The sequence below is a fragment of the Rhinolophus sinicus genome, linkage group LG13, assembly GCF_036562045.2.
Source record: "Rhinolophus sinicus isolate RSC01 linkage group LG13, ASM3656204v1, whole genome shotgun sequence".
NCBI lineage: Eukaryota > Metazoa > Chordata > Mammalia > Chiroptera > Rhinolophidae > Rhinolophus > Rhinolophus sinicus.
The window spans coordinates 3,563,383-3,591,292 of record NC_133762.1 but is presented as its reverse complement, the minus strand read 5'-3'; the positions used below and the strand labels follow the sequence as shown (position 1 = coordinate 3,591,292).

The window sequence follows — 27,910 nt, the reverse complement described above, 5'->3', positions numbered from 1 at the left end:
AAACAAACACTCAAAAAATGTTTCTTAATGGGTAGCTAAATTCTATTGGCATAAAGCCATTTTAATTCTGTTCTGAGCAGTAAGGTATTCCTCTTTGTTAAAATCAGAAATCTATTTGAATATATAAACCAGTGGAATGTCATCCCACCAAAAAAGTAATTTAACTTTAGGGGAGCAGATTACTGTGGTGTAAATCCATAGCTGAAACACTGGAAACACTGTGATGCATTTTATTTGGAAATTTATTTTTTCTAAAGAAGAACAAAACTCAGTTGTCAATTAGAAGCATTGAAATAGCAACTCTTAACCTAGGAGGCAAACAATAGTAGATTGCACAATACTGAATTTGAGTTCAGAGTCCTTTGTCAATAATCCAATATTTAGTATTAGCTTCTCTTGTGGTTGTTGGTTAGTTAAAACAGGTTAAGTAATGATTCCAATTTTGGACATAAAGTTTCAGTGTGAGCTTTAGTAAAACAACCATAAAAACAACTGAGAGCATAATGTTATTAGAAAATAAGATTTTCTGCCATATTCCAAAAAGCTTTGCAGACTTATATTTGAAACCCATCTTTTCAAAATTACAAATCTTAGCAGTAATATCTAACAATTCTCATTTTCTAGTATTTCCCTCTTTAAATGAATAACATTTTCCCATTTAAGTCTCTCAAGACATTTGGAAACTTAAGTTTCCCAAGCTTGTCCTCTTTTTGTCTTCAGACATATCACAAAGTTTAACTCTTGTACATATCAGCTACTCATTCATTGTCTCCTTTCTCGCTACACCCATCAGGGGACTTGTCAGTGGGTCCAAAGTTCTCAAAAGAAGTTTTAACGTTAGAAAAATGCATTTTTAGGGGTCAAAACAAGGTTACATAGAAGGGACTATGAGAAAGAACTTAAAAACTTGTCCTCAGCATTTAGTGTACGTAATATCTTGAGATTCTTCAATGTATCAATGACAGAAGTGACTGAAAACTCTCCATAAATTTTGTTGTCTCTTGTTCGAACGTTTACAGCCTTATTTGTTTTTTCGTTCTCTCCAACCACTGTAGAAAAGAAAGGGAAATTTTAACTCAACGATTTACTAAATATTAAACGAATGACCCATATATCTTATTAGTTGTTCTTTGGTATTAATCACTAAATATCAAGCTAATGACCATTAGGTCATCCTGACAGGAAATTTCTTGAGAGAAGGAATGACTTCTAATCTCATCTCTCTTGTTCACTTGAGAGAACACCTATTATGTTCTTGGGGTACAAATGGGAGCATGGAGCTCTTACCCCCGACTCTACCCCCTGATACATTGAGGGATGGGCACCAGACCTGTGCCCAACCAGCCAAACAGAATTTTCTGGAATGTAGGTAAAAAAATTCGTTCTTTCTAGTGATCCATAGTGTAAAATTATATAGGAACCTGCAGCCATGTTTCTTGCCATGTGAAAGGAAGAAACTGGTCAGCAAGTAAGGGGAATAAAGCAAATGTTCGAGAGAAGCATAAAGAATCAGAGCAAAACGGGGGCCAGAAATGGAAAGAAATAGTCCTGGTAAGGGCTGAATTCCTCATTCCGGATACTCTTCTAATGGTTTGGCTATTTATTAATAATTCTACCTCCCATGAACACTCCAATGCTCTTCCAAAAAATTCTGTCTGAAATTTCTGTCACCACAAGAAGGCCAACTGAAACATCACCGTACCTAACAGAGTCAAACACTGCTGATGACAAATGGTTGATAGGACAACTGTGCATGTTTATTTTGCCTTCTACAGAATCTCCCAGCTGATTGGGAGATAATATCATGCCTGCGAGTATATTAGTATCAGTTTCTCCTCATTTTCATTTTTTCAAGTCAAAATTTTAGATTCTGCATCTAATTATTTATGAGCCTCAAGGACATTTTAATTTTTTCACTTAATTCTTTTCTTTTTGAGCACCTTAAATTTGCGATCTTTTCCACTCATGAATTTTAATCCTAAAGTTTTCTAATAAACCAGAAAAGCAAAGGAGACTATTTTAGATCCATGACACTTCTACTGGTGAGATGATTTTCACATTTTTTTCCACTGTTGGTTTGAGATACTAATTCTTCCTAGTATTAACTATGCCACAGGGTTCATGTAAAAATTTATACATCTTCTGCCAGCAAATAACGAAGAGTGCATAGGAACGGCCCTCCCAGGGACACCAGACTCTCCTTTGTGGATAAGTACTCAACAGTCAAACCGGTATGGTATAATCAGTTAGTTATACCAGTCTTCATTTTGTCTTTTAGAATTAAAGTGAAAAAAGATAAGCATTTAGGAAACTACATATGAATTTAAGTTACCCAAAATAAAATTATACTGAGCCAGTAGCGCATTTCGTATTTTCCGATTTAGTGTGAAATTATGATCTAAATCAACATCGGTCATGAATCCTTCTTCAAAAAATTCACTGGATACCTGCAAGAAAAAGAAACACGTTGTTACTGCATTACGTGGAGCAGCCAGACGCCCCACAGCGTCCCTGCTGCCTAGGATTCACCCCCTTGTGTCGGTCCCTCCACGCTGTACTTGCTTGGTCTGTGTGACCACAGAAGGGCAGGAGTGATGGCATGTCACTTCTGACCTGAGGGAAAACCTGCAGCTTCCATCTCTTTCGGATCACTCCCTCTGGGGAAACCCACTGCCATGTTGGGAGGACATTCAGGCCACCTCTGCGAAGTGTGTGTGGTGAGGCCAGGAGGCCTCTGAAGATGTGAGTGAGCCCAAGGGCTGCAGCCTGGGCACTGGCACTTGACTGCAGCCTCCTCAGACTCCCTGAGCCAGAACCACCCAGCCAAGCTGCTCCCTGATTCTGACCTGCAGAAACAGACATAATAAATGTCTGGTGTTTTAAGCTGCTAAGTGTTGGGGTACTTTGTGACACAGCAACAGATACTATAAGAAAGTATGCTACCCTAATAGAGCCACGTGGGAAAGAATAACTTAAAGAGATATTTTAAAACACCAATTTCCCAAACACATTAAGAAATAGCAGTTTTGATCCAGCTGTGCAGGCATGAGTGGGCGTTAACTCCCAATCACTGAAAGCACAGGTTGCTAAATGAATGTATCAGTTATGCAGGATTTTAAGGCATAAATAACCTTCCAAGTCAATGACCTTCACAGACTACATGCAAAGACTATTATGTACTTTAAGTGTCTCTGATTTTACCTGAAGTGCATATTTTTCATCAGTTGGCTCCATAGGGATGACCATTACTTGACGAGGAGAAAGCCAGAGAGGCCTAAAATATATAAACCATACGTATTTTCAAAATGACCATTTATTCCACGATTAAACAAATACCCAAAGATTTTTTTTAAAGTAAGAGTTTACAAAAGAGCAGAGTCAGTAGAGTGTTCTGGAAATAAAAGAAACTACATTAAGAGTTAAAAGGCATGATATGTGGGATATAAAACTGAAAGCAACAAAGGAACAAGACAAACAAATAAATAAACAAAATATCATAGACACAGACAACAGTTTAGTGGTGACCAGAGGGTAAGGAGGGAGGGGGGTGGTAGCTGAGGGTGAAGGGGGTCAAATATATGGTGATGGAAGGAGAACTGACTCTGGGTGGTGTATTACAGAACTGTACACCTGAAATCTGTGTAAGTTTACTAACCATTGTCACCCCAATAAATTTTAATTTTTTAAAAAAGAGTTAAAGGCAGTAGAAAAGACAAAAGGGGAAATTGGGGATTTTGATAGGAAAGGGGGGGGTAGAGCAGGTTGAGGGATGAATGGAAGGGCTGAATGTCCCTGAATCATACTCGTGAAACCCACATGTCAGCTCAGTGCCCTAATCTTTTGCTAAAAAGTTACTTCTATGCTTAGAGGTACTGCTTGTGACAGGGACGACGGCTCAGTAAGTGTCTCTGTGGTGCTGCTGGCAGACGCAGCAGGCCCGAAGAGCAGGTTTGTCTTCTAGTGAACAGTCATTGGCCCCGGATGATGAACGGGATCCAATGTCATCAATCTGCCACAAGAGAACTGGCTGTTCCCTGGGTTATGGTGTCATATGAGGGCCCAGGACCGATCACCGTGATGGCAGATTGAGTCTGCAGAAGAGGCCTAGCAGATGGGACTTGGGGAGGTCCACGGTGCTGGACTCTTGCGTGTCCTCCAGTGGCCACTGACACTCACTTCAGGGGAGAAGGAAGCTGATGACAACAACAGAGTGGGTCCTCTTGTATCTCAATACTGAAACCTCCACAGGGAGCCTCTGGGTGGGCATCTCACCTTCAAGACCCTTTCTGAGCCATCATGCACACTCCTCTCCCTCAAGGGTGCTTGTCATCTATTTCCCAATCTAACTACTTCTAAGGTTCTGGCCTTGTGGCCAAAACAATAACCAGAGCCCGTGCCTCAGTGTCACTCCATTCCTTGGGCCATTTCTCCTTCCAGGCAAAGAGGACCATGAGAGGGGCAGCTCACAACCCTGCCCTGGAGGGCATTTGCTTCCTCTTCAGCCCTAAATCGGGCTGTGCTACAGTCGCCATCCTCTCTGGATTTGGGCCAGCGTATCGTTCAGCGCCACTCTGAGCCAGGTTTACAATCGTTTACCTTAGTTTTCCTCCTAAGTCAATGGTCGGAGGGTGGCTTATGAGGTCAACAACATGGGTTGAAGGAGGGATGGCAGTGTGGTAAGAGGTGCTCCCCTGGGAGTGCGAGCCATGTTTTCCGGACGGCGACTAGATCTGCAAAGGGCTTGAAATAGGTGAGAAGGTAACTCTACAACTCTCCTGAGTTCCCAGAAAGGTAAATGATACAGGGTCATGCCACTCCGCCTCTGTTTGCTTTTTGTTTTCTGATCTGGTAGATGCAACAAGAATTTTTGTTGCTGTATGGATACTTGCAGAAGCCACCAAGTTTTTCATAATAATGTTATCTTTTAGACGTGATTTTTAAGACTAATAGACATACGGCTTTTCTTTTCCATATCACTTACCATTTCCCTCCGTAGTTTTCTGAGAGAATCGCTATCATCCTTTCCACTGACCCCAAAATGGCTCGATGAATGATCACAGGGTTCTTCTTATCATCCCCATCCTTACTGAAAAATGAAAATTCCACATTTAAGTGTTTTCTGAAGATTCAGTAATAACTTTATCTTCTTACCTTATATTTAAAAGATATTTTCCTAAACTATGTAAAACAATGCATTCCTTGTAAATCTTTAAGCATAAAATATGCTCTTTATTCAAAATAGTTTTTTCCTAATTATATCATCTTTTATAAATCAAAGGGAAATGAAATACATTATCTAGGAAAAAGCAAGGGAAGTCTCACCAGGACCCAGATCTTGATTTCTATGTATCATTCTCCAATACTGTTTTTATTGTATTTTTCAGTTCTAAAAATTTTGTTTCTCATTGGAAAAATGGCTGGTTCAAAAGTTGGGTAAGGGAAAACACAAACGAGCCTGCAGCATCTTGTAGTGCCAACACCAGTGAGCAAAGAAGTGCTAAAACTTTTTTTAAATAAAGAAAGAGAAAGGATACAGCATGTCAAAGGGACATAAGAGCCAACACAAAAGAGCTGCCAATGGCAAAGGGTGGCACGATTTGGGCAAGGCGAACTCTAAAATGTATTTTATTATAACCCAAAGTATAAAGTAAATTTTACAAGTCTATACAGATACAAATAAATGATTGAATAAATAAACAAATGGAGAAGAGGCTAATCTTCCTACAGAAGAATTCCAAATAATATGGAATATTGGTGTAGATACTCCTACACCAATAACACCAGTCCCTTCCAGAAAATGGAAGATGGACCCCTTCCCAGCTCAGTTTATGAGGCCAGCATCACCCAGATACTAAAACCAGTCAAAGGCAGTACAAGAAAAGAAAACTACAGAGCAATATCCCACATGAATATACATGCGAAAGTTCTCAACAAACTATTAGGAGATTGAATCCAGCACATATAAAAACAGTGATACACCATGGGCAAGTGGGATTTATTCCAGCAATGCAAGGCTGGTTAAATATTCTAAATCAATGTAATCCACTGTATGAACAGGCTAAAGAAGAAAAGTCATGTGCTCATATCAATTGATACAGTAAAAAAAATTGACAAAATTCAACACCCATTCATAATTTAAAAAACGCTCAGAAATCTAGCACTAGAGGGGAACTTCCTCAACTCAATAAACAGCATTTACAAAGACCAATGGCCAACATTGCACTTCAAGGTGAAACAACTGTCTGCTTTCCTCCTAAGATCTGGAATAAGGTAAGCACATCACTCTCACCCCTCTAGCACCGGAAGTTCCAGGCAGTGCCATAAGGCAAGAGAAGGTATACAGACAAGAGAAAAGGGGTTAAACCATCCCTATTGCAGATGGCATGATTGTCTACATAGAAAAATCCCCAAAATTCTACAAGAAAAAAAAAACCCTCCTAGAACTAGTAAGTTCAGCAGTCTCAGAATACAAGGTTAACATACAAAACTCAGTTGTATTTCTCAAGACGAGCAATGAACATATACATGTCAAATTAAGAATACTATTTACAATTGTCTCCCCCAAATGAAATACTTAGGTATAAGTTTAACAAGACATGTGCAACACTTGTATGCTAAAATCCATAAAAACTGATGAAAGAAATCAAGAAGTTAATGGATTGGAAGACTCAATATAATTAAGAAGTAAAATCATCCAAACTGATCTCTAGATTCAATGAAATCCAGTTCCCACCACGATTATTTTATAGATTTATTTAAAGCAAAAGAATTAGAATACCAAAATAATTCTGAAAAAGAACAAAGAATTCATATCACCCAATTTTAAGACTTGCTATAAAGCTGTAATAATCAAAACAGGATGGTACTGACCAAGATCAGTGGAACAGAATTGAAAATCTAGAAATAGACTCACATAAATAAATCCAATTGATTTTTGATAAAGATACAAAGGCAAGTCGATGGAGAAAGAATGTTCTTTACAACAAATGATGTTAGAATAATTAGGCCTCTAGATACAAACAACAAGCTCTGGCCTAAACTTCACATCTTCCACAAAAATTAACTGAAAATGGACCTTAGATCTAAGTGTAAAACTTAATACTTAGAAAAGTGTTGGAGAAATCATCATGGCCTGTGCTTAGGCAAAGAGTTTGTAGACATGATACCAAAAGCATGACCATAAAGGGGAAAAAAAAAGTATAAATTCAATATCATTGAAATTAAAATCTCAAGATGAAGGGAAGGTTAATACATTTTAAAAATGAAAAAGAAACAAGCTGCAGACTAGGAAAAATATTTGCAAATCATGTATCCATCAAAGGGCTTATGTCTAGAATATATAAAGAACTCTCAAAATTCAACAGTGAGGAATAATTAGGACATCAGTACTATATTACTTACCATATTCAGTCACTCACCTAACATACGTAAGATTAAATCTAACAGGCAGTTGAAAGTCCAGCTGGATTGTAGCACACTGGTGGTATCTGCCAATTGCATCCTTTATTTTTATATCAATCTGTAAATTAAATGATGTTTGCTTAGCCAGTTTTTACTTTTCTTTAAAATTTTACTCTTTGTGAAGCATATGGTCTACTTACTTTAGGACCATAAAATGCTCCATCCCCTGGGTTCATCTTCCATGGTTTTCCAAATTCCATCAAGCTGTTCTGCAATTGCTGTATTTTTTAAAGACGAGAACATTGAAAATTTCCACTGCATTGAACATTTGATTTTTCTGTCATCGTCTCAAAACGGTAAGTTCTTATAACTCTGGTTATGTTCTATTTTAGCCCAACATATATTTGTTGTGCGTCTTTTACAGTCAGTAAACCACTGACCAACAACTATGTAAAGATGATCAAGACGGCACTTGCTCTCAGGAAACACACCCTTTGTATTTGGGGGAAAATGATAATTCACTAAATAGTTCCAGTGAATTCCAGGTAAGCACTTGGCGGGGCAGGGAGGCTTCAGCCCTGGTGCCAACGCAGGTCCCTCTGCCTCTCCCACATGTCAGCATCTATCTCCTGGTGCGAGTTCCAAGCTCAGCTTCTCTTCTAGTAGGCCCAGGGAAGGCCACGCCCACGGGCGCACTTCACAGGCTGGGAGGCACCCTCCTCCCTTCATTCATTTCTGAAAGAAGAGACGCTGGGATGTGTTTGCAGGGAAATGAGGCCCTGCAGGTAACTAAGGGATGGAAAGAATCTGGGGGCCTCCCAGGGAATTAAAAAGCCAAACAAAGGCCAGGTTTGAGGGGAAAGCAGACAGCAGAGGTCACTGCTCCTCACTGGCCTCTGGGGACACGGGGATAGGAAAGCCCGATAGGAGCGGCCAAGGCTACGAGCGCTCTCGTGTGTGTGAGGCATGGCAGGACGTGAGGGCAGCCCGAGCTGCTGCACTGCACGGGACATGACCTTGGATCCACCTGGCCCCGTGAAGGAGAAATCAAGATGTCCTTTATTCCTTGCTGTCCCCCCCTCCCATAAACCAAGTCTCTGGCTGGCAACAGCACTTGGGGTGCACGTGCTGGGCTCCAGACACATCAGTGAGCTTGGGATTGGGGGGGCAGGGCTGTGATGTCCTTCGGGATCTTTAGGGCTCCTTGCACCTCGGGGAAGGTGGGAAGCAAGAGAGCGGGCAGTGATATTAATGTGTTTCCAAGGGGCCGAGGGTTTATAGTGGTTCCAGCGGTAGATGACAGACCAGAGCCGCTGAAGGAGGAGCCAGAGGGTTTCTTTAAAAACGTATGACAAAACAAAACAAAAAAACCCCTTATGACATTCATTACTAGGGACTGGCACTGACCAGAGTATAAACAAAAACCTGATACAAACTTTAAAGTGTGAAACAATGTACGGTATTGTTATTATTCTTGTGAAGAAAACTGGATAACTACATTCTACAAGCGACATATTTATTCCAGAACTTCCAATTTAAAATTTGCGCTGCAAAGCACTGCATCTTCACACAAGGTGACTACGGTCACGCGGGTGGTTTGTACTCAAGAAAATGAAGGTGAGCTCTTTGTTCCTACCTACCCTTTCCGCTTCATCCCACGTCTCAATCTCTCCTAAGAAGTTTTCAGGCCTTGTTGACAAATTCAACTGAAAGGAGAAGCCAAATGTGGAGTAAACAGACTGCAAAAACTGCAAACACCCCTTTATTTCTTCTTCAATCTGAAAGTAGAGCAAATGAAATATTTTAAATGGAACACCAATTAAATCCATGTATGGCCTTTTTCTAAAATAGTTCATGTCATGGAACTAAAGCATGTTTTCATGGTGGGTACACGGAGGGATACTGGCCGTTCATCTATTCCTTACTTGGATAGTCAGGGAATGCCACCAGGTCTGCATGGGCTGCCCAGGCTGCCTGAGGACCCCTGCCCAGTGCAGGGTCAGGGCCACCTCACTGTGAACACTGCGGCCCAGAAGGGGGAAAGGCGTCGTCACCCGCCCCGAGAAAGTGAAAGCCAAGCTGCAGGGGAGGACAGGGGAGGGTCCTCCGTGCAGAGGGAGGGCAGGAGCTCTCTGGGAGCAGAGCAAATACTGAGTGAAGGCCCAGAGTGCAGGGGAGCAGGCTAGGACGGGGGGCCACAGGGAGCTCACAGAGGGGAAGGTGGCAGGTGAGTGGGCCAGAGGCAAGTGGGGCCAGAGAAAATGAAGTGCCTTCAAAGCCAGAGTCAAATCTGCGCTTTTTAGCCTGAGAGCAATGGAAACCCAATGAAGGGGTGTGTTTAGCAGACTAACCAATCCAATTTGTTCTTTTGAAGTATGGGAAGTGGATTGGCGAGACTGAAAGAGAGGCCCATTTGATGGAATTTCAGGAGTGAAATGATGGTGGCCTGAACCTGAGAGAAGCCTCGGGAATGCAGAGAGTGTGATGCATTTGCAGGGTATCTATCCTTCCGTTTACTAACTGGTAGTAATTACCCATGTGGTAAGTAAGCACTGTGATGGATGCTGGCAATTCGAGAAGGAAGGAAATTACTCAGGAATTAATTATATGTTTAGGGAAAGCTATCAGTAGGGCTTGTGATTAACTGGACATGAGGAGTGAAAAGTGCAGGACACCGGGGTCCGTGGCCCGGGCAGTGGAGAGGACGCTCGTGCGGGCCCAGGAGGACGAAGCGGTGTGGGAAGCAGAAGAGGGGGTTGAGTTTGGACATGGCCGTGTGAAGGAGCATGTGATGGCCAAGCAGACGCATCCAACAGGCCCTGTCTGATTGACGGCCGGAGCTCAGAGGGAGGCCTGAGATGCAGGGGAGATGGGGCTGAGTCCAGAGCCTAACCAAAGCCAGAGTACAGGGAGAAGGGCCCTGAAGCTGAGAGGGTGCTGGTGGGCAGAGAGAACAAATAAATGCAAATGGGATGGGGCCAGCAAACATAGAGACACTTAGGAGAAAGGGGACAGCCAAGGACCTGTAACTGTCACTATGGATTAGTCTGAATTTTATAGAATTTTTCTCAGTGGAATCGTACATCACATGCTCTTTGGCTTCTTTCACTGACTATAATTATTCGGAGATATATCCGTGTTGTTGTATCAATAGCCCATTCCTTTCTATGGCTGAGTAGTTTTCCACTGTATGGACACAGCACACTTTATACATTCATCGATTACTGGGCATTGGGGTTGTTTCTGTATCTTGGCTATTTCAAATAAAGCAGCTGTGAACACTTGCGTACGAGAGTTTCTATGGGCATGTGCTTTCTTTTTCTCTTGGGAAAAAACACACAGCAGCGAGACCACTGGGTCATATGGGAGGGTGTGTTCTGCTTTTTCAAGAAACGGACAAACTGTTTTCTAGTCATTGTACCATTTTCCATCCCCATGACCAGTGTATGAGATTTCCAAATTCGTCCATATCCTCAACAGATATTATCGTCAGTCCTTTTAATTCTGACCATTCTCCCAGGTGGGGAGTTTTGCTCAGTAGGTTTTGTATTTTGTATTGTTTTTCTTTTTTCTATTTCATTATTTCTGACCTGTTGTTATATTTTTTTCTGCTCACTTCTAATGTAATTTGCTCTGTGTTTTTTTTAGTTTATTAAGTGGAAGCTGAGGTTACTGATTTGGAACCATTCTTCTTTTCTAATGTAGGAACACAGTGCTAAAAATGTCCCTCTAAGTGCCATTGTAATGGCATCCCATAAATTTTGATGTGTTGTATTTCCTTTCTATTTCATTTCGTATATAACATTTTCTAATTTTCCTTTTGGTTTATTCTCTGACACTTGGGTTGTTTAGAAATGCGTCATTTACTTTTCAAATATTTGGGGATTTTCCAGACAACTTTCTGTGTTTTATTTCCACTTTAATTCCACTGTGGCCAGAAGACACACTTTATATGAACTGAAGCCTTTTCAACTACTGAGGCTTGTTTTATGTATCTTGGCTATTTCAAATAAAGCTGCCAGAATATTGTCTGTCTTGGTCAATGCCCTCTGTGCACTTTCAAAGAATGTGTTTTCTGCTATTATTGGTTGGAACGTTCCATAAATGTCAATTAGGTCCTTCGCATGACAATTTTAGTTTGAATTAACATGAAAACTTGCAAAAAGTAAACTCTAAATTCTAGCCAACACTGAAAAACAAAAACATCCAAAGTTCTACTGAATCCCCTCAAACATTAAACTTAATGTATTTATAAAAAAACTGAAGAAGCTTGTAAGAAAAATACATAAATTTCATGTCAAGAGATTACTGATTTATGACCCAAATTAGAGAATTACAAAATGTGAGACCTCCGCGACTGGACCAAATATCTTACATGAGTACAGTGACTCTGAAAAACTGAGAGACACGTCTGAGGCACACACTGAGTTTGTGCTGACCACGCTCTTACTGTTTTATCCTTTACCTGCTCCACTGTGCAGAAGATGTGAGCGTCATCCTGCTGGAAGCGTCTAACTTGGGTTAAGCCACTTAAAGTGCCCAACAGTTCATTTCTATGAAGAACTCCAAAATCAGCAAATCTAATAGGCATTTCCCTCCAGGATCGTGGACGATGGGCAAACATTAGACTAGAAAAGATGCAGTCACACACAGCTTTTACTTAGCATCGAAAGATTAAGTAATTATCTAAACATTAATAAATTAGAATTAAGCCTCAAGATTTGTAAACACCTTATTCTGGTTCTCAGATCACCACTTTTAAAAAAAAGTTTCTTCTCCTATGAATTACTGAAACTTGAATTTACATCACTACAGCACTCTGAGAAAGAACTCTGCCTGTTATCTCTTCCAGCAACGCTGGTCCCTGTTCCCACTCACCCAGCGAATTTCCACTTACTATTTACAATTCACTTCAAAGCCTACTTCTTATGTGAAGCCCTCCTGGCACTTCCCCAGACAGGCTCCCAGAATACCTACAACATGCTTCTGTTTGGACATTGGGCTCCCTTTTTTATAAATGACTTTCTATACATCTGTTCCGACCTCACTCTGCTCCAAGGAAATGGACTGTGTCTCAGTCACCTCTGTATTCCTAGCACCAAGCACTGTAAGCACTCAGTTAATGTTCTCTGTTGAATAAATGACCCCTGTTCCAGAGAGCACTCCTGGCCCCCACATCCCATCACCAATAAGCCACTGAGAGCTTGCTTTCTTATTCTGAGGCATGAAAATACAAAATTACATTCTCTATTCTCACTCAGCCTTTCGTAAAATTATAGTTGAAACCAACGGCTACAGCTTCAAATGGACCTTAATGGGAAAGTGAGTTAAGAAGTTGTTAACACGAGTCTGGATTAGCCTCCACCTTCTGTTTACAAAGAGAGGTGACAGAACATTTACACGCCAGTTGTCTCAAAGTTAAAGGTCAGTATGTCTTGTTTACACGCAGTCATCATAAAGCCAAACTTCTTTCAGTCTTTACTGAAAAGGGCAAAGAGCTTTCTTCAATATTCACAGGCTTGTTTTAGTAGTTTCCTTCCAAGGTCAATGTACTCGAAATTAAGTATGTTGATGATACAGAACTACCATCGTTGGGACATATTTCATAAAGAATTGAGTCTGTTCATTTCCAGTTGTAAAACCTGCTTGTGTCACAAGGTTGAATTTGCATACAGACTTTCTGATAATTACACTCTCTCATGGAGTCTAAGACAATACTGATTGTAATGTGTATCATTGTTTTATGTAACACTAAGGAAGAAAATAACCTATTAAATAAATTGTGACAGAATGCTGGGATGCCCCCAATTATCGATGTATCCCAATTTCAAAGATGTTGAAATGTTGGAGGAAAAGTTTCCTTGATTCCAAGATATCCAAGTAGCCCATTCATTATGACGTCACTGGTCTTGTTACAATCAACCCGAACAATACATAAGAATGAAATGTTCCGTAAACAGATATATTTGAAGTTTATTATTATTATGAAGACAAGTATAATCATTTATAAAATGTATACGTATGTCTACGAAGAATAAAAAATTAAATGGCTTCCAGCTAACATTCCACACCTGCCAAAGATCGAACATATTTAAATAGTAAATTCATTCTCCAGAATGAAATAACTTGGTAAAGATGACGAGTAACCAACACTTTCCAAATTAAAGGAACCGCTTAACTCCAAGAAGCAAACCTATAACAACAGTAAAAGCTAATTGTGATGAAGGCTGCCCTGTGCTCTTCTGCAAAGATCTGCTTGACTTCCAATACTCACCAGTGCCCTGGACAATTCATGGGTTTCAGGGCAAAAGTGTCCTTCTCAATGTCAAAGGTAAACATATTCTCGCTGTAATGCTGCCAGTGGCCCGAGGCTTCCCAGAGTTTGCTATTGTACACGTTGGGAGAGAGCACCTCCATGAAATTCCGACGGTGATATTCCTCCTTTAAGATAAATGCGCTGAGAGTTACAATCGTCTCTGACATATCACAAAGCTGTACAAAGTGATGGTGTGAGCAAGAATTTTTTAACTTGAGATTATGTCTTATATTAATTCCTGATTAATGGACCCTGTTTTAGGTGTGGTATTTTCTGGATCATGAAACAAAGATTAATGTACGCTCAGTGCAATTTTCACATTAAGTATATTTATTTTATAGTATACAACAGTATATACCATATAATGTCTTAATTCTTTGAAAAATTAGTAATTGAAATTATATATATATATATACAAAGTTTATAAATATAAACTTTGTGTAATTGCCAACTCCAAAATCCTTCTACATTCTAGATAAACAGCAGGTTTTTGCTATTACTTAAGAGGTTGACTAATTTTATAACTCAATGAGTCTGAATGCCATGTTGCATGTTAATTTACAGTTTTGATGGATTCAGTTTTAAATAGAAATGAAGTTGAGAATTTTAATCCATAACACTTTTAAGTAATTGGTGTCTATTAGGTTATGAGCCGGCTTCTCTCCCTCCCTCCCTCCCTCCCTACCAACAGCTTCCCTAATTCAATCTTTGGGAACAAGTAAAAAGTCTTGATTTCTATCAAAGTTCTTATTTTTATTTCAACTGCTTTTTTCCTCAAAATATCAATTTTGTGATCTTTGGTGTTCCTTAGATTCTCAATAGGATGTTTGACACTTGGGCTAACGCTTATCTTTGTACTGTACGTGCTCTAGAAACTTACATGCATGACAGAAGCATTTCATAAAATCCAAGAATGCATTTAATTTAGGGAAAATACAAATTATCTCAATGCTTTTAGTAGAAGGCACAATCCACTATTTTTTGTTCAGGTTCAAAATTCTTAGTATTACCAAAATAAAATTAATGGAAATGCTTGACCATTTTACTGAGAGAAAATAGTAAAATGTAAGATGGAGTTGAATAAGAATATTTTAAAAATTAACTTACTCGTATGAAATCCATAAGTGTGTTATAAATGAAGGCTCCTCTGGGAAGAAAAAAACAGCTTCCAGGACTCAGATCATGGAAAAAGAAAAGTTCTTGATCCTAGAGTAAAACAATACTGCATTTCAAATTCACTGGTGTTGATTATTATTTACTGCACACATGTGATCTGCCAGGGGTAACACACCCACTCACTTGTCATTTTCACCTTCTAATAACTGACATTCCAAAGTCCCTCAATATTTGTATCTAAGTGGATGCAACAGCACATGGAAAATCACAATTCATGTTTATGGTCGCTTAGCTTGGAACTTAGCTTTGATTTCACCTCTGCTTTACTGTTAATTCCTCATTTGGCACCATGAAGAATGGATCCCGTGAGCAGACAACATGACAAAAAGATTGGAGCTAGTCACTGCTGCATGGGCTTGACGTGATGGTGGTCAGTATCATGGCTGTCACACGCTGACAGCCTGCCTCACGTGGCCACCATCGTCCAGCGTCTGCCCTCACGTCAGCCCTGCACAGCTACCCAGCCAGAAATGCGACATGGAGTACCTACCATAAAGGAATGCTGGGCCCAACATATAACATAGCTCGTAAGTGGCAGGACTAGATTAAAACCCAGGCCTACCTGCTTTCAAATCTCATTCTTTCCTTCTGCTCCGCTTCCCAAATACAAAGTATGTAATCAAAGGATATACAAGTTTTTAAACACACTATTTTTATATCATGATAAATATCAGAGAAGGGTATAATTTTTAAAATCTTATAAAGGTTACAGGAAGAAAAGAGGTTAGACATTGGGGTATTAGCATGAAAGAACTCAACAGTAAACTATGAGTGCCAGCAAAGTAGAAAAGAGGAGAAAAGAAGAAACATTATTTTTCAAACTGTGGGGAGCCATGGTTACAGGTGACTCTAAGCTTTACAGAATGGCTCAGTTTATGCTACCTGTTTCCTCCCCCTGAGGCAATTGTCTCTGCCTGCACCTGGGGGGAGCTTAAGCTTGTAAGCTGCTCAGGTAGCATAAACCGAGCCATTCTGTAAAGCTTAGAGTCACCTGTAACCATGGCTCCCCACATCAAACGTAGTTTTATGAGACATAATCATAAGCCACAAAGGAACGCTCTCATCCCAATAGTGATTGGCGCGTGCAGCCTACCTTCCCGATTTTCCTGTGATCTCGCTTCTTGGCTTCCTGTTGGAGCTTTTCCCAGTTTCTCATCATCTTGTTATCAGGAAAGGATATCCCATAGATTCTCTGCAGTGTTTCCATTTCAGGGTTGCCCTCCCAATATTTTGAGGAATTCTAAACATCACACATGATTTTGGTAAACATATCCAAAATTGGGTTATAAGTAAAATCAGCCTTAAACATGCCTACGCTTTTCCACTATGCATCAACATAGCTTATTGAAAGGTGACTGTTTTGTAGTGCTGGAATCTTAAATTGGTTCTCACTAAAGCTTCCTGGCCTAAATTAATCAGTAAACTATGTAAAGAGTCTGCAGTGGATTCTGGGAATGAAAGCGGCAGCTGTGATCACCATGAGGGGAGCAGCAGAGGAAGAAGATGTAGGAAGTCAAGGTCACCCTTGTTGATCCACGGGCTGATGGCTAAGTACAGTCCTGTCACCAAGCGTTCATGCACCTGTGAGAAAGCCAAGGCCTGAGGGCTGGGAGTGCGGTTGGCTCCAGGCCTCTGGGTTCCCAGAGCTTCTCCATCACACCCGCATGACCCCTTTTGTTTTTTTCTTTTCTGTACATAGTCTTCACACAGATAAATGTTTTTGCTCACATAAGAAAGCCACAGTATGCACAAAATGTCTTAAAGAATCATACGAAAAAGAAATGCATTGTAACACAGTAAGGTTCAATGATAACTAAAAGCTATACATAATGTCCTAATTACCAAAATTCTAAAAAATTATACAATTTTTAGAAGCCCATGTAACAATCAAATAATGAAGTGTTTTTTAAAATAGCGTGATGTTCAGATTATAAAAGGTATGGCTGAAATTCCTAATTATATAGCCAAATTAAAGTTTGCTATCTTAAAACAACACATCCTTACCTTGAAAATTTTTATGGTTTTAATTTTCCCAGTGTGTCTTACGTGGGGGCCTTCACAAAGGTCAACCAGTGAACCGCACCTATAGTAAAAGATTTGAGACGCGCCCAGACACAGTTAGAGGATCTTGGACCATTCATTGTAAACCGTGTTCTCACATGTTTTAAGCGAAGGATTTCACTTATTTGTATGTCTTGGGCAATTTTTAATTGAGGGGCAATTTAAATTAAGTTTTACTTTAGGGCAAAGGAAAGAGGCAGTTTATCCAGTCTCAGGAGCCAGTCTTCTCTTTGCTCAAATTCAAAAGCGACAGAATCTTCTGAAAGAAACAGTGCAGACTGGACACCACCTTTCATTGTCCTTTCCCAAGGCTCTTAAAAACCTTCCACTGTTGAAAAATGAAAAAGCCATTTCCCTGCTCTACACTAATTTTCAAAACAAAAAACATATAAAATTGATACAAAATGCATTAGCTTGATATCTTACCTTAAAAAGAAACTTCACCAAACCCACAGAATCTACAACGCCAAGAGTGAACCCTAACGTCAATTGGGGACTCTGGGTGATGATGACGTGTCACTACAGGTTCATCAGTTGTAACAAACATACCCCTCTGATGGGGGATGTTGGGTGGGGGGTTAGGCTGTGCATGTGTGGGGGAGGGGGATAAGGGAAATCTCTGTACCCTTCCCTGAATGTTCCTGTGAACTTAAAACTGCTCTAAAATATAAAATCTTTTCACAAGATAAATAAACATCAAGGGTTTTTTGTTTGTTTGTTTTTAGGCCCTCTGGGTTTATGGTAAAATGTGTAATTGTTTCTTGGGTTTTCTAAAACACAGCACTGACTTAGAATGCAAATCTCGGGCAAAGTGTAGCTAAGCGATGACAGCGCTACCAAAACACAGGGCCATAGCTGGGGATTCCCTTGTCCTTGTAATGAACAAGGACCCCCAAACCTTAAGCACGGGCCTTCTCTGCAAGTATAGAAACATGAACAGAGGCAAAATACTAGGAACACAGGTCAGAGGGAAAGTTACTTAACATAAACCAATTTAAGGAAAATTTAGTAAAGAAAGTAGTTGTTTCTTAACTAATCCAACCAATTTAAAATTTTTTTAAAGTTCACTGCTGAAAATATGAACAATTACTATAAATACATAAGGGCACCAGACTTTTCATCAACATAGGATAAAGCTTTAAACATGAAATGTCATTTCTTTGAATGACCAGGCTTTATATTGTTCTCTGTCCAAGACGGAGATTGTAAATTGAAAATTGACCCTCAGAGGGATGGAAGAAATGCCTAATTAGCATAATCAATATGAATCTTTAATTAGTATTCAATACTAATCAATATTCTCATCTTTAAATAATCCCATAGAAAAAAGCCACTTTTCTCCTATGAGTACGGCAAGAGGCAGAGAACCGCTATGTGAGGAGACAGCCCATAATGGCTCCCGTTGCCACCTTAGCGAGAATGTGGGAGGATGAAACAGAAACCCTTTCCCTAATGGCCCCCAAAAACGTAAGGCCCTAAGCAAGCACAGTCTAACCCACAGGGAGAAGATGCTGTTACATATCCAGAAAACAAAACTTGGGTTTCAGGACCATCCTGGTAAACACAAATGAGAAAATAATGTCCTTTCGGTGACAACATTTCAGAGTCCCTAACTAAAGTAGTATGTCAACTACGCAAATTCACAAATGGTCTGGCCACCCAAAGACAAACTGCTTTTACTGCTGAAACCTTCAGGTTCACCACTGAGCAGTGTTTAGAAGTGACTTTACCTGTAAACTGTGGTAGTGGGCGTCATAACCTTCTCATTCAGGATGCGGCATTTAAATTTATTGTACTGCAAAGAAAAATATATTTACAAATCATTACATAAAACGTTTAAGTGGAAAAAAAACTTTCCTTTTTGGAACAAACGTTGAACTGTTCACTAGGTTCTAGGTGCTGAGACCCTGGTGAGACAAAGAGCTCGCAGTCTAAGCGAGACTGTCCAGTACGGGCGGGGGCCATGAGGCCACGAGGCCATGTGGCTGCTGAGCACTTGAAATGCAACTAATCTGAAAAGAGATGTGCTGCAGCTGCCGCACACTGGATTTCAGAGCCCTAATGTAAAAAAAAGGGTGTAAGGTAGCTCATTAATTGTTTATGTTGGTGACATGTTGAAGTGATATTTTGATACTATTGGGTAAAAATTAATTTCACCTTTCTTGTACTTTCAAAATGTGGCTACCAGGAAATTTAAGATTACCTCCATGGCTCAGATTTGTGGATTACATTACATTTCTACTTGGACAGCACTATTCTAGAAGATTCCAATTTTAGCTACATGAAATAAATAAAATTCTGTCCACACAGCTACATTATTGTGTATAAAAACAAAAACAAAGTTTAGAGTAAATGATCACATCGTTACATTTAAACACTCAACAGTTACTTTTCCTTCCATTACTTATCACAGTGCCCGGGTGCACGGTGCCTGGAACCTTATAGTAACAACTTAGAAGAGGTAGTTGTTAGAAAGAAAACAAATAGATTTGCATGATTTAACTGTTGCATATGCATAAGTTCAAATCAAATCATCTTTCTTTACAAAGGTTTGATTGAGTTTAGTTCTCAACCCACAGAATGGGAGAGAACTGCAAGTCACATACCTGATACAGGATTAATACCCAGAATATATAAAGAACTATAACCCAACAACAAAAAACAAAAACCCATTTCAAAACTGGGAAAAGGGCTTGACATTTCTCCAAGCAAGATATACAAATAAATGGCTGATAAACACATGAAGAGATGCTAAAGATCGTCAGTTATTAGAGATGTAGATCAAAACCACAATGAGATCCGACATCACACCCAGCAGGATGGCCTTTATCAAAAAACAAAACAGAAATAATACGCGTTGGCAAGAATGTGGAGAAATTGGAACCCTCGTGCACTGTTGGTGGGAATGTCAGGTGGTGCAGTTGCTTTGGTATCACATTTGCTCAGAAAATGAAACAGAATTTCCATATAATTCACAATTCCACTTCTGGATATGTACCCAAATGAACTGAAAGCGGGGTCTCAAACAGGACAAATCCTGTCTGATTCCATTTACATGAGGTTCTAAGAGTAGTTAAATTCATAGAGACAGAGAGAGGGGAAGGGGGAATGGGAAGTCAGTGCTTCACGGGTACAGGGATTTAGTTGGTGAAGATAAAAACTCGGGAGATAAATGGTGGTGACAGCTGCACAACAATGTGAATGTACTTAATGTCACAGAACTGGGCACTTGAAAGTAGTTAAGATGGTAAATTTTGTATTTTGGGTATTTTACCACAAAAAAAGAGTAGCTGTAACTTTTACCAAACTTAAATCTATTTGTTAATTCAAGTTCACAAAAGTAACAATATTATGCTTTCAAATTTTGTGCTTTCTCTGATATGTATAACTTAAAAAATAAAATTAAGAATATATTTAAATACACCGGTCAAAACAATACAAAGAAAAATCTAAGCTTTTTTTACAAAGGTTAAAATCTTTAAAAACAATTTTTTTTTAAAAGAAAACCCCAAAGAAAAAGGCCCGAATTTTATATGGTATTATAAATATTATTGAGTTAAGCAGACTAGTAAAAATACTCAGAATTAATCAGATTTATAAACACACATATGACAACTATTGACCTGGCCTTTAACTACCTATGTCTGCATTAAAATGTTCAAGAACTAGTGGGGGACTAACCCATTGAGTGACCGAGTGACCGGTGACAACCAACTGTTTAGAACAACTTGGTAAGTAACATCCAATTATTTGCAAAGAAAAAAAGTGTCTCTGTTACTTTTCGTATTCCTAGCAGCAGGTTTTCTTATTCTAATGAGTCTCCCAAATTACCTTAAACATTTCCAGGAGGACCTCCTTGCTGACTTCTAACCTTTCAAAAGGTTGCTCTTCTTGCAGGATGGTCTTACACATGTTCTCCAGCACTGGCAGCTCTGTGCTGGACACAGCTCTAAAAAGAAGAGCATATAAGAATTGACCCTGATTTTTCAGATGTCATGCCTGTTCCTTTAGGTAGACCTCTGTCCTGAAGTCTTTGTCACTGATTGACATGCTTTCTAAACTGAGGAATTTGCTGTTTTATTGCAACAGGACTTCAGAAAGCCAAACTTTCATATACAAGGCAGATAGCCCTATTTCTCCAAGAGGGAGACTGAGGCAGGAACACGATATGTGATCTGCCTTCAGTCTGCAATGAGGCCTGCAATCTGAGAAGCCCTGTTCAAACGTCCCTGAGACTAAGCTCCTTGGTGGGCCGCTCTACTGAGCCGTCTTCCTTCTCCTTCACACAATCAGATTTAGTCCCAATGGAAGAGTTGTTCTTCCCCTCAATAGCCTAAGAGCTGGCTCCCTCTCTTGGTTCTGTGCCCTGCTGCAGTGCCACCCTCTCCTGACCACCTGCCTGTCATGGCACACACTTGCCCACACCTAGTGTGGTTTCCTTCATCACCACCTGGTGGTCGATGGCTGTGGGTTTACTGTGTCTCCTCCCAACCAGACTGTTAGCTCCACGATGACAGACTGGGCTGTTCACTGCTCAGTCACCAGACCAAGCACAGAGCACACAGTGGGCCATCAAAAACGTTGTGGAATGACCCCTGGGGTGGTGGGAACAGGCGGTGAAGCTGGCCAAGCCTGAGCGGGGACCACAGCGACTGGGCACTCACTTAGGGAGATCAGTTAAGCAGTGTAGCGGTGACAGGGAAAGGTAAATGCACTGTGGACGTCCAGGCAAAAGATGCTATGGGTCTAAATTAAGGCAGAAGGAAGAGGAGAGGAGGGTGGGAGAAATACTTAGGAGATAAAACTGGCAGAACTGGGTTGAGGACTGGGGTTGGGGGGAGACGTGAAAAGCAGGGGGAACTGGGAGGACCCTCAGCTTTCAGGTTTGGCAGCTGGTGGTATCCTTACGAGCCACGAGAAGCACAGGGAAGGATGTGGGCTGGGGTGGGGCCTGTCGCAAGTGCGGGATTTCAAGCACAGATCTAGTGAACGTGAGGCCTCTGAGCCACGGGTCAGGCACTCGTCACGTGAGCTGTCCAGCCAAGTGGCCGCGCCTTCGATCATCGTGGGGAAGAGCAGCACTAACTGCTCTCTAGAGATTAACCCTCCAAGTCTGATCTTTATGAGTACCATGCCCTAGCAAGCTCAAGATTAGATAAATAGTATATCGCTTCCTTCTAGGAAAAGAAAGAAAACGATTTGAGAAGTTACCCTTGAATCTAAACTCATAAAAAAATAATTTTCAAAAGTGATTCACCAGTCTGTAATTACAGTAGGCAACGTGTACAGGCGCTAAACTAATATGTAACCATGATAAAACAACGGGCTCCAAACATGCGTGCGGAAGTGACGATCCAGTGGTGTTACCGGTCTTCGAGGAACATGTCATAATAAAATCTGTTGTCAACGGGTAAACCGTGGCACGAGTGGCCTCCGTAGTAGAGCTCCATGGCCTCCCCAAGGACGTGTGCGCTGGAGTGCCAGTACACCTGCAGGCATAGGACAGAGGCCCCTGGCTGTCAACATGCCATGGAGAGGTCTGAGCAAAATAACATGCGTAAGCAAGCGGGGACGTGGTAAGGGGAGAAACACTGAGACACAGGGCAACATCAACTTGGAAAGAAACTCTTTGATGCCCACTTAGGAGAGAGTCTTTGCTGAGCCCTCCCTGCATTTCCACCTGCCATTTTTCTTGGTTCCAGGGTGAAACCGCTGTCATGAGTCTCAGCGAAAGCACAGTTCCTAAGCCTTTTCCTTCTGTGCATTTTAACCATGTGACAGCCTCCACCACCCCCTAGAACATGCACGGAAACCTGGGTCAGCCCAGAGTGGGTGAAAGCTGGGGGCAAATAGACACTGGGGGTTCCCTTCCTTCAACTTCCAGGGTCAGCGTCTGAGCCAGATGCACAACGACCGCCAGAGACGCAGTTCGTGACATGGTAACGCGTGCAAAATGTATCAACAAGCAGTCAGCACGTGACCGTGGACGTCTGAAGGATGGTTCTGGAAGAAGGTATTGCCCGGGAATGCTTCCTGGCTGCCCGGGACCTCTGAGCAGTGTATACACGAGTTAATGTACTGTAGTCCAAGGGTGGGTCATCAGCCCAACAAGTTCAGAAGTTGATTTGGTTTTGAATTCCCAAGGAATCAGTGGTTTATGGATAAAGTAAAAGTAATCAAAGTTACCAAATACATATAGGTGCCAAAGGAACAAGACAATCGAGTCCTCTGGCAGCACTTAATTGCCCTCAGTTAGTTGTAATTTATTTGAGGGAACGAGTTACAGATAGAAAGCTGTCTGAGGAAAGAGGTCAGAGCAGGGAGCCAGCCTATGGAGCCGACCACGTGCCATCCTGACCCACAGCGCCACGCAAACAGACCCAGAGGCTCATCCTTGGGGCAGACCCTGGGCTTTGGGCGGTGCGGGGATGCCAGGCTATCTGACAGCATCAGTGGCAGTCTCCTCACTGCATGGTCCACACCCGGGTATTTGTAGTGCGAACATTGTTAGGTGCTGACAATACAAGGAAAGAAAGAGAGTCCTGGGCGTCATGTAGTGGAGGGGAGACAGACGATAAACCTGTGAGCGCACCATCCCAAGATGAAAAGAGGACTGACTTGCGAGGGCATGAGCAGGACACTGGAATAGAGTAACAGTGAGGCTTCCGCTCCCCCAGGGAGTCAGGAAGGCCTGCGTGGTTAAGACACAGGATGGAACAGTCACCTGAGCCAGGCTGGAGAGACAAGAAGGGGCCAGCGACCTACGCAGACCACAGGGAAGAACTGGGCTCTTCTTCTAAATGCCATGGGACACATGGAAGGGTTTTAAGAAGAAAAGAAAGGACTCAATTTCCATTTTAAAACACCCCTTGGTAGCAGCATGGACTGGATTTCTGGGGAAGAGGAGAGCAGGCAGGCAGGTCTTGGGTAGTGCCAGTGGAGATGGACAGAAGTGGACAGATTCAAGACACACTCTGAAAGTTAATGGCTTACCAATCAATGAACTTGGAGTTGAGGAGGGGAGCAATCAAACACAACCTCTAAGATTCTGGGGTGAGCAACTGGGTATATGGTACATTGAGATGGGGGACAGGAGAGAAGGAGGTTTGGAGTTAAAGAATTTCACTGCGGACAAACTGAACTGAAGATTCTTGTACAATATCCGGGCGGAGATGTCACATGGGCAGTAGCGTATGCAGGACTGAGGCATGTCTCGCTACAGAGAGAAGAGTTGAGAGTTGACAGCTTGGGATGGGACAATAAAGATGGAAGGAGGGGCCGGCCCGGTGGCTCAGGCAGTTAGAGCTCCATGCTCCTAACTCCGAACGCTGCCGGTTCGATTCCCACATGGGCCAGTGGGCTCTCAACCACAAGGTTGCCAGTTCAATTCCTTGTGTCCCGCAAGGGATGGTGGGCTGCACCCCCTGCAACTAAGATTGAACACGGCACCTTGAGCTGAGCTGCCTCCCGGATGGCTCAGTTGGTTGGAGCACATCCTCTCAACCACAAGGTTGCCGGTTCGACTCCCGCAAGGGATGTTGGGCTGCGCCCCCTGCAACTAGCAACAGCAACTGGACCTGGAGCTGAGCTGCGCCCTCCACAACTAAGAGTGAAAGGACAACAACTTGAAGCTGAACAACACCCTCCACAACTAAGATTGAAAGGACAACAACTTGCCTTGGAAAAAAGTCCTGGAAGTATACACTGTTCCCCAATAAAGTCCTGTTTCCTTTCCCCAATAAAAATCTTAAAAAAAAAAAAAAAAAAAAAGATGGAAGGAGACCAAAACTGAGCACTGCAATTCTTAACATTTGGAGGTAGACAAAGAAGAACAAGCCGGCAAGGAGGATTGAGAAGGAACGACCAGAGGTGAGAATAAAACCGAGAAAGCTTTGGTGCTACAGAGAACCTTAAAAGGAGGAGTGGTTAACTGTCAGTACAGCTGAGAGAATACACAGGCTGCGGGAGTAGCTGCTGAAAACAGGTGACACCTGACTCCTGCTGTGACACACCCTGAGAGGCCACTGAACATTGCTACAAGCACATCGCATAATTACCAGCTTTAGTTTGCATGTAAGTTTGCTTTTGTTGTTTATACTTCTAAATAAGTACCTTATGTTTTGTTGAGCATGACATCGCAGCTGTAGGTCACTGGGATTTTACTAAAGATTTAAAGTAGAACATGTACCCATACATATGCTGGACATTACGCTTACAAAAGGAAACACCAATTAGATGTCCTTAAACTTGAAATACCATTTTAGAAAATGCCCCTTGTTTCTGGTTTGCATATTTATTAACTTTACATAAACATTCTTACTCTGTCAATTTCTATGTGAATTTATCTGGAGGGTAGGGAGTATTTCTTTCATGTAACATTATGCACCAACTATTCTTATAAATAGGATCATTTTTTAAAATAAAAGTGTAAGAATTTGCTATATAAAAGAGACTTGAGTTTTTCAATAAAGCAGAAAATGCTTTTACAAAATCAGTATCATTTTGCAGATATGAGTTTTCTAAATTTGCTTTTCTACAGGGCTTTCTTCCTCATTCAGGATATGCACCAAATATTCCTAAATTTGTTGATGTTCAAAATCTTGTTAATAGGCTCAGCCCAGGAAAATAAAATCCAAGAACCAAAAAAATCTGTTACTTATTTACAGCAAAAGCAGCACCGAGATCTTGGAAGCGTGACTTAAGCATTCCGAGCCCTGGCTGCTTCGTCTGTGAAACAGGGATGGAGATGGTTCCTGTGGCCAGGTAACTGGGCCTCGAGGACACGATGCCCAGGAGGGACGCAGCCCATGCCTGGCACAGAGCAGCACTGACTAAATGCGTATTACCACTCTCATTTCCATCGACCACCGCATGTAGGTATTATGGGGGCTCAACCATGAGATGCCAGGTGCCTGTCAGTATCAGGGGTACAGTGGTGTGCTGCTTGGGCTCATTAGAGACTCCCCGTAATAATGAGTGTGGGGTTTTCCATGACATCATGAAATGCAAGGAGGATAGAACCCCAAACATGCCCACGGAACATTCGACTTGGTAGAGCCCTCACCCTTACCAGCCACCACCTGCCAGACTGGGAGAGTTCAGCAGCCACTGTTAAAGAAGAGTCATGGACGATGCCCGCAGGTGAACTGAGACTGCCAGCATGACAAAGTGCCCGGATGGCTGATGCCCACAGGAGAGAGTTAACACTGACCACCAGGCCTGTCTCAGTTCTTTCTCCAGAGATTGACACTATGGGAAAGCACCTGGCTGCCTAGTTCCTGTTAACTACCTCCCCCGACTAGATGGAAACACTCTGAAGTGGGAGCCCCAAGGGCTCTGGGACACGCATCTAGCGCCTTGGATACCGGTCAGCTGACTAAGGGAATAAACAACATTTTAGAACAGCTGGGACAAGGTTAGGCGACAGCTGTTAAGGACTAGCAACAAAAACTAAGTAATACATACAAGCTCCTGATTTCTTTTAAAAATTGTTTTCTGAAACACTTTTAAAAATGGTTTGATTATATTGTTTAGCTATTTAATGGTCGTATTTTGCATATTTTAAAGAGAAAGTAATTATACGATGGTTCTTACAGCATGGATTAATAAATCAAGAAATTTAGCATAAGCCTCACAATGAATGCAACCTCCGCTGATCATAGGTTTGATTTTATGCAGATAATGGGCCGCTTGAAGGGAGACTCCAAAGTGAAGATGACAACGTGTATCAGAGACCCACGTGACATGTGGTGTCTATTTATAGACGCCTACATTAACAAGTGTTTAAAGGACATTTGAGCTTTTACCTTTTTTCCAATTCTCCTATACCTATTAGATTATAAAATTGATCTATTTTTAAGAGTCTATTCAATATTTATTAAACACCAATATAGAGATTTTGAATCTTAGGTGGCTACAAAAGTCATGACTCTTGACTTCAACATGTGGCTTCCTACCTAATGGAGGTTACAACATAAATACCCAGGTGTGGTTGTCGGTTGTTAAATACTTACCGCTTGAGCTTCCTCGTTATCAAACATGAGCAGCTCTAGCGTGGAATCCCTTTCCAGCGGACGGTCCAAGTCCCACAATTTACCATTGACTTTGGCTATTACTGTGCTTTCAGCCAGTTCTTGGCTAGGAAGAGAAAAGGCACTTGACCATTAACCTTGTCACGTGCTACAATGATTCGTTAAATAAAAGGTTAAAATAACTCCCAGGGCTTGTCTCTTAGTTTTCAGAGACAACACAAATGTAAACTAATGGGACAGATATTTTCTATTTTGTGACATTTCTTTTAAGTACAAAAGTAATATTATACATTCACTATAAAGAACTTGGAAAACAGAGAAAGCACAAAGAATAAAGATCACATATACATCTCATCACCCAGAGATACACACACACACACACACACACACACACACACACACACACACCTAGTTGTTTTTTTTAAACATAGTTGCCAACATCATTTTGTAGCCTGCTTTTTCACAGCCATGCCATCAGACAGACTTCCAAGAGAGTCTAGAAGTGTTAGGTCACCTGTACGTTTTGCTATCGTGGAAGACACTGCACAGACATCTTTGCACAGGCAGCTTTGTGTTGTCTGTGACTTTTTTCTGGGAATAAGCCCTCGGAAGAGGAGCTGCGAGGTCAAACAATATGAGCCTTGAAACACTTCTGATAAATACTGTCTGAGTGTACCACTTCCACGCATCCTGAAAGATTTTTAAATCTTTGCCAACGTGAATTTGGAAATTATTGTCTTCATTTGATTTAGTTGATAATTATTTTTTGTAGACATTTACTGGCTATTTTTACTTTTATGAACTGTTCATGTCCTCCTATTTTCTACTGAGGTATTGATCTTTTTTGTGTGTTGAGTGTGTGTGTGTGTTTTAAATAAGATTTATTGTTGTTTGAAAATTGACAAAAATAACATGTTAAGAGAAG

At 41.2% G+C, this 27,910-nt stretch overlaps 1 protein-coding gene across 3 annotated transcripts in view; it reads right to left on the bottom strand.

The window, feature by feature from the left end:
• Nucleotides 1-224: 224 nt before the first annotated feature.
• The window catches only part of TARS3 (threonyl-tRNA synthetase 3), a 31,661-nt gene continuing 3,975 nt past the window's right edge, over nucleotides 225-27,910 (bottom strand). The window contains exons 4-19 of one of the 3 annotated variants that reach the window (XM_019726616.2): nucleotides 26,968-27,091; nucleotides 22,322-22,443; nucleotides 20,786-20,903; nucleotides 18,685-18,749; nucleotides 16,898-16,976; nucleotides 15,987-16,133; nucleotides 14,825-14,923; nucleotides 13,676-13,842; nucleotides 11,867-12,029; nucleotides 9,042-9,179; nucleotides 7,602-7,679; nucleotides 7,419-7,519; nucleotides 4,982-5,086; nucleotides 3,202-3,274; nucleotides 2,333-2,447; nucleotides 225-1,049 (exon numbers count right to left, since the gene is read on the bottom strand). In XM_019726616.2, the coding sequence (XP_019582175.2) occupies nucleotides 886-1,049; nucleotides 2,333-2,447; nucleotides 3,202-3,274; nucleotides 4,982-5,086; nucleotides 7,419-7,519; nucleotides 7,602-7,679; nucleotides 9,042-9,179; nucleotides 11,867-12,029; nucleotides 13,676-13,842; nucleotides 14,825-14,923; nucleotides 15,987-16,133; nucleotides 16,898-16,976; nucleotides 18,685-18,749; nucleotides 20,786-20,903; nucleotides 22,322-22,443; nucleotides 26,968-27,091 (1,858 nt within the window). In that variant the 3' untranslated portion in view covers nucleotides 225-885. Of the gene's footprint in view, nucleotides 1,050-2,332; nucleotides 2,448-3,201; nucleotides 3,275-4,598; nucleotides 4,741-4,981; nucleotides 5,087-7,418; nucleotides 7,520-7,601; nucleotides 7,680-9,041; nucleotides 9,180-11,866; nucleotides 12,030-13,675; nucleotides 13,843-14,824; nucleotides 14,924-15,986; nucleotides 16,134-16,897; nucleotides 16,977-18,684; nucleotides 18,750-20,785; nucleotides 20,904-22,321; nucleotides 22,444-26,967; nucleotides 27,092-27,910 lie in introns of those variants that run through there. The other 2 variants (XM_019726617.2, XM_019726618.2) reach the window with 2 other exon arrangements.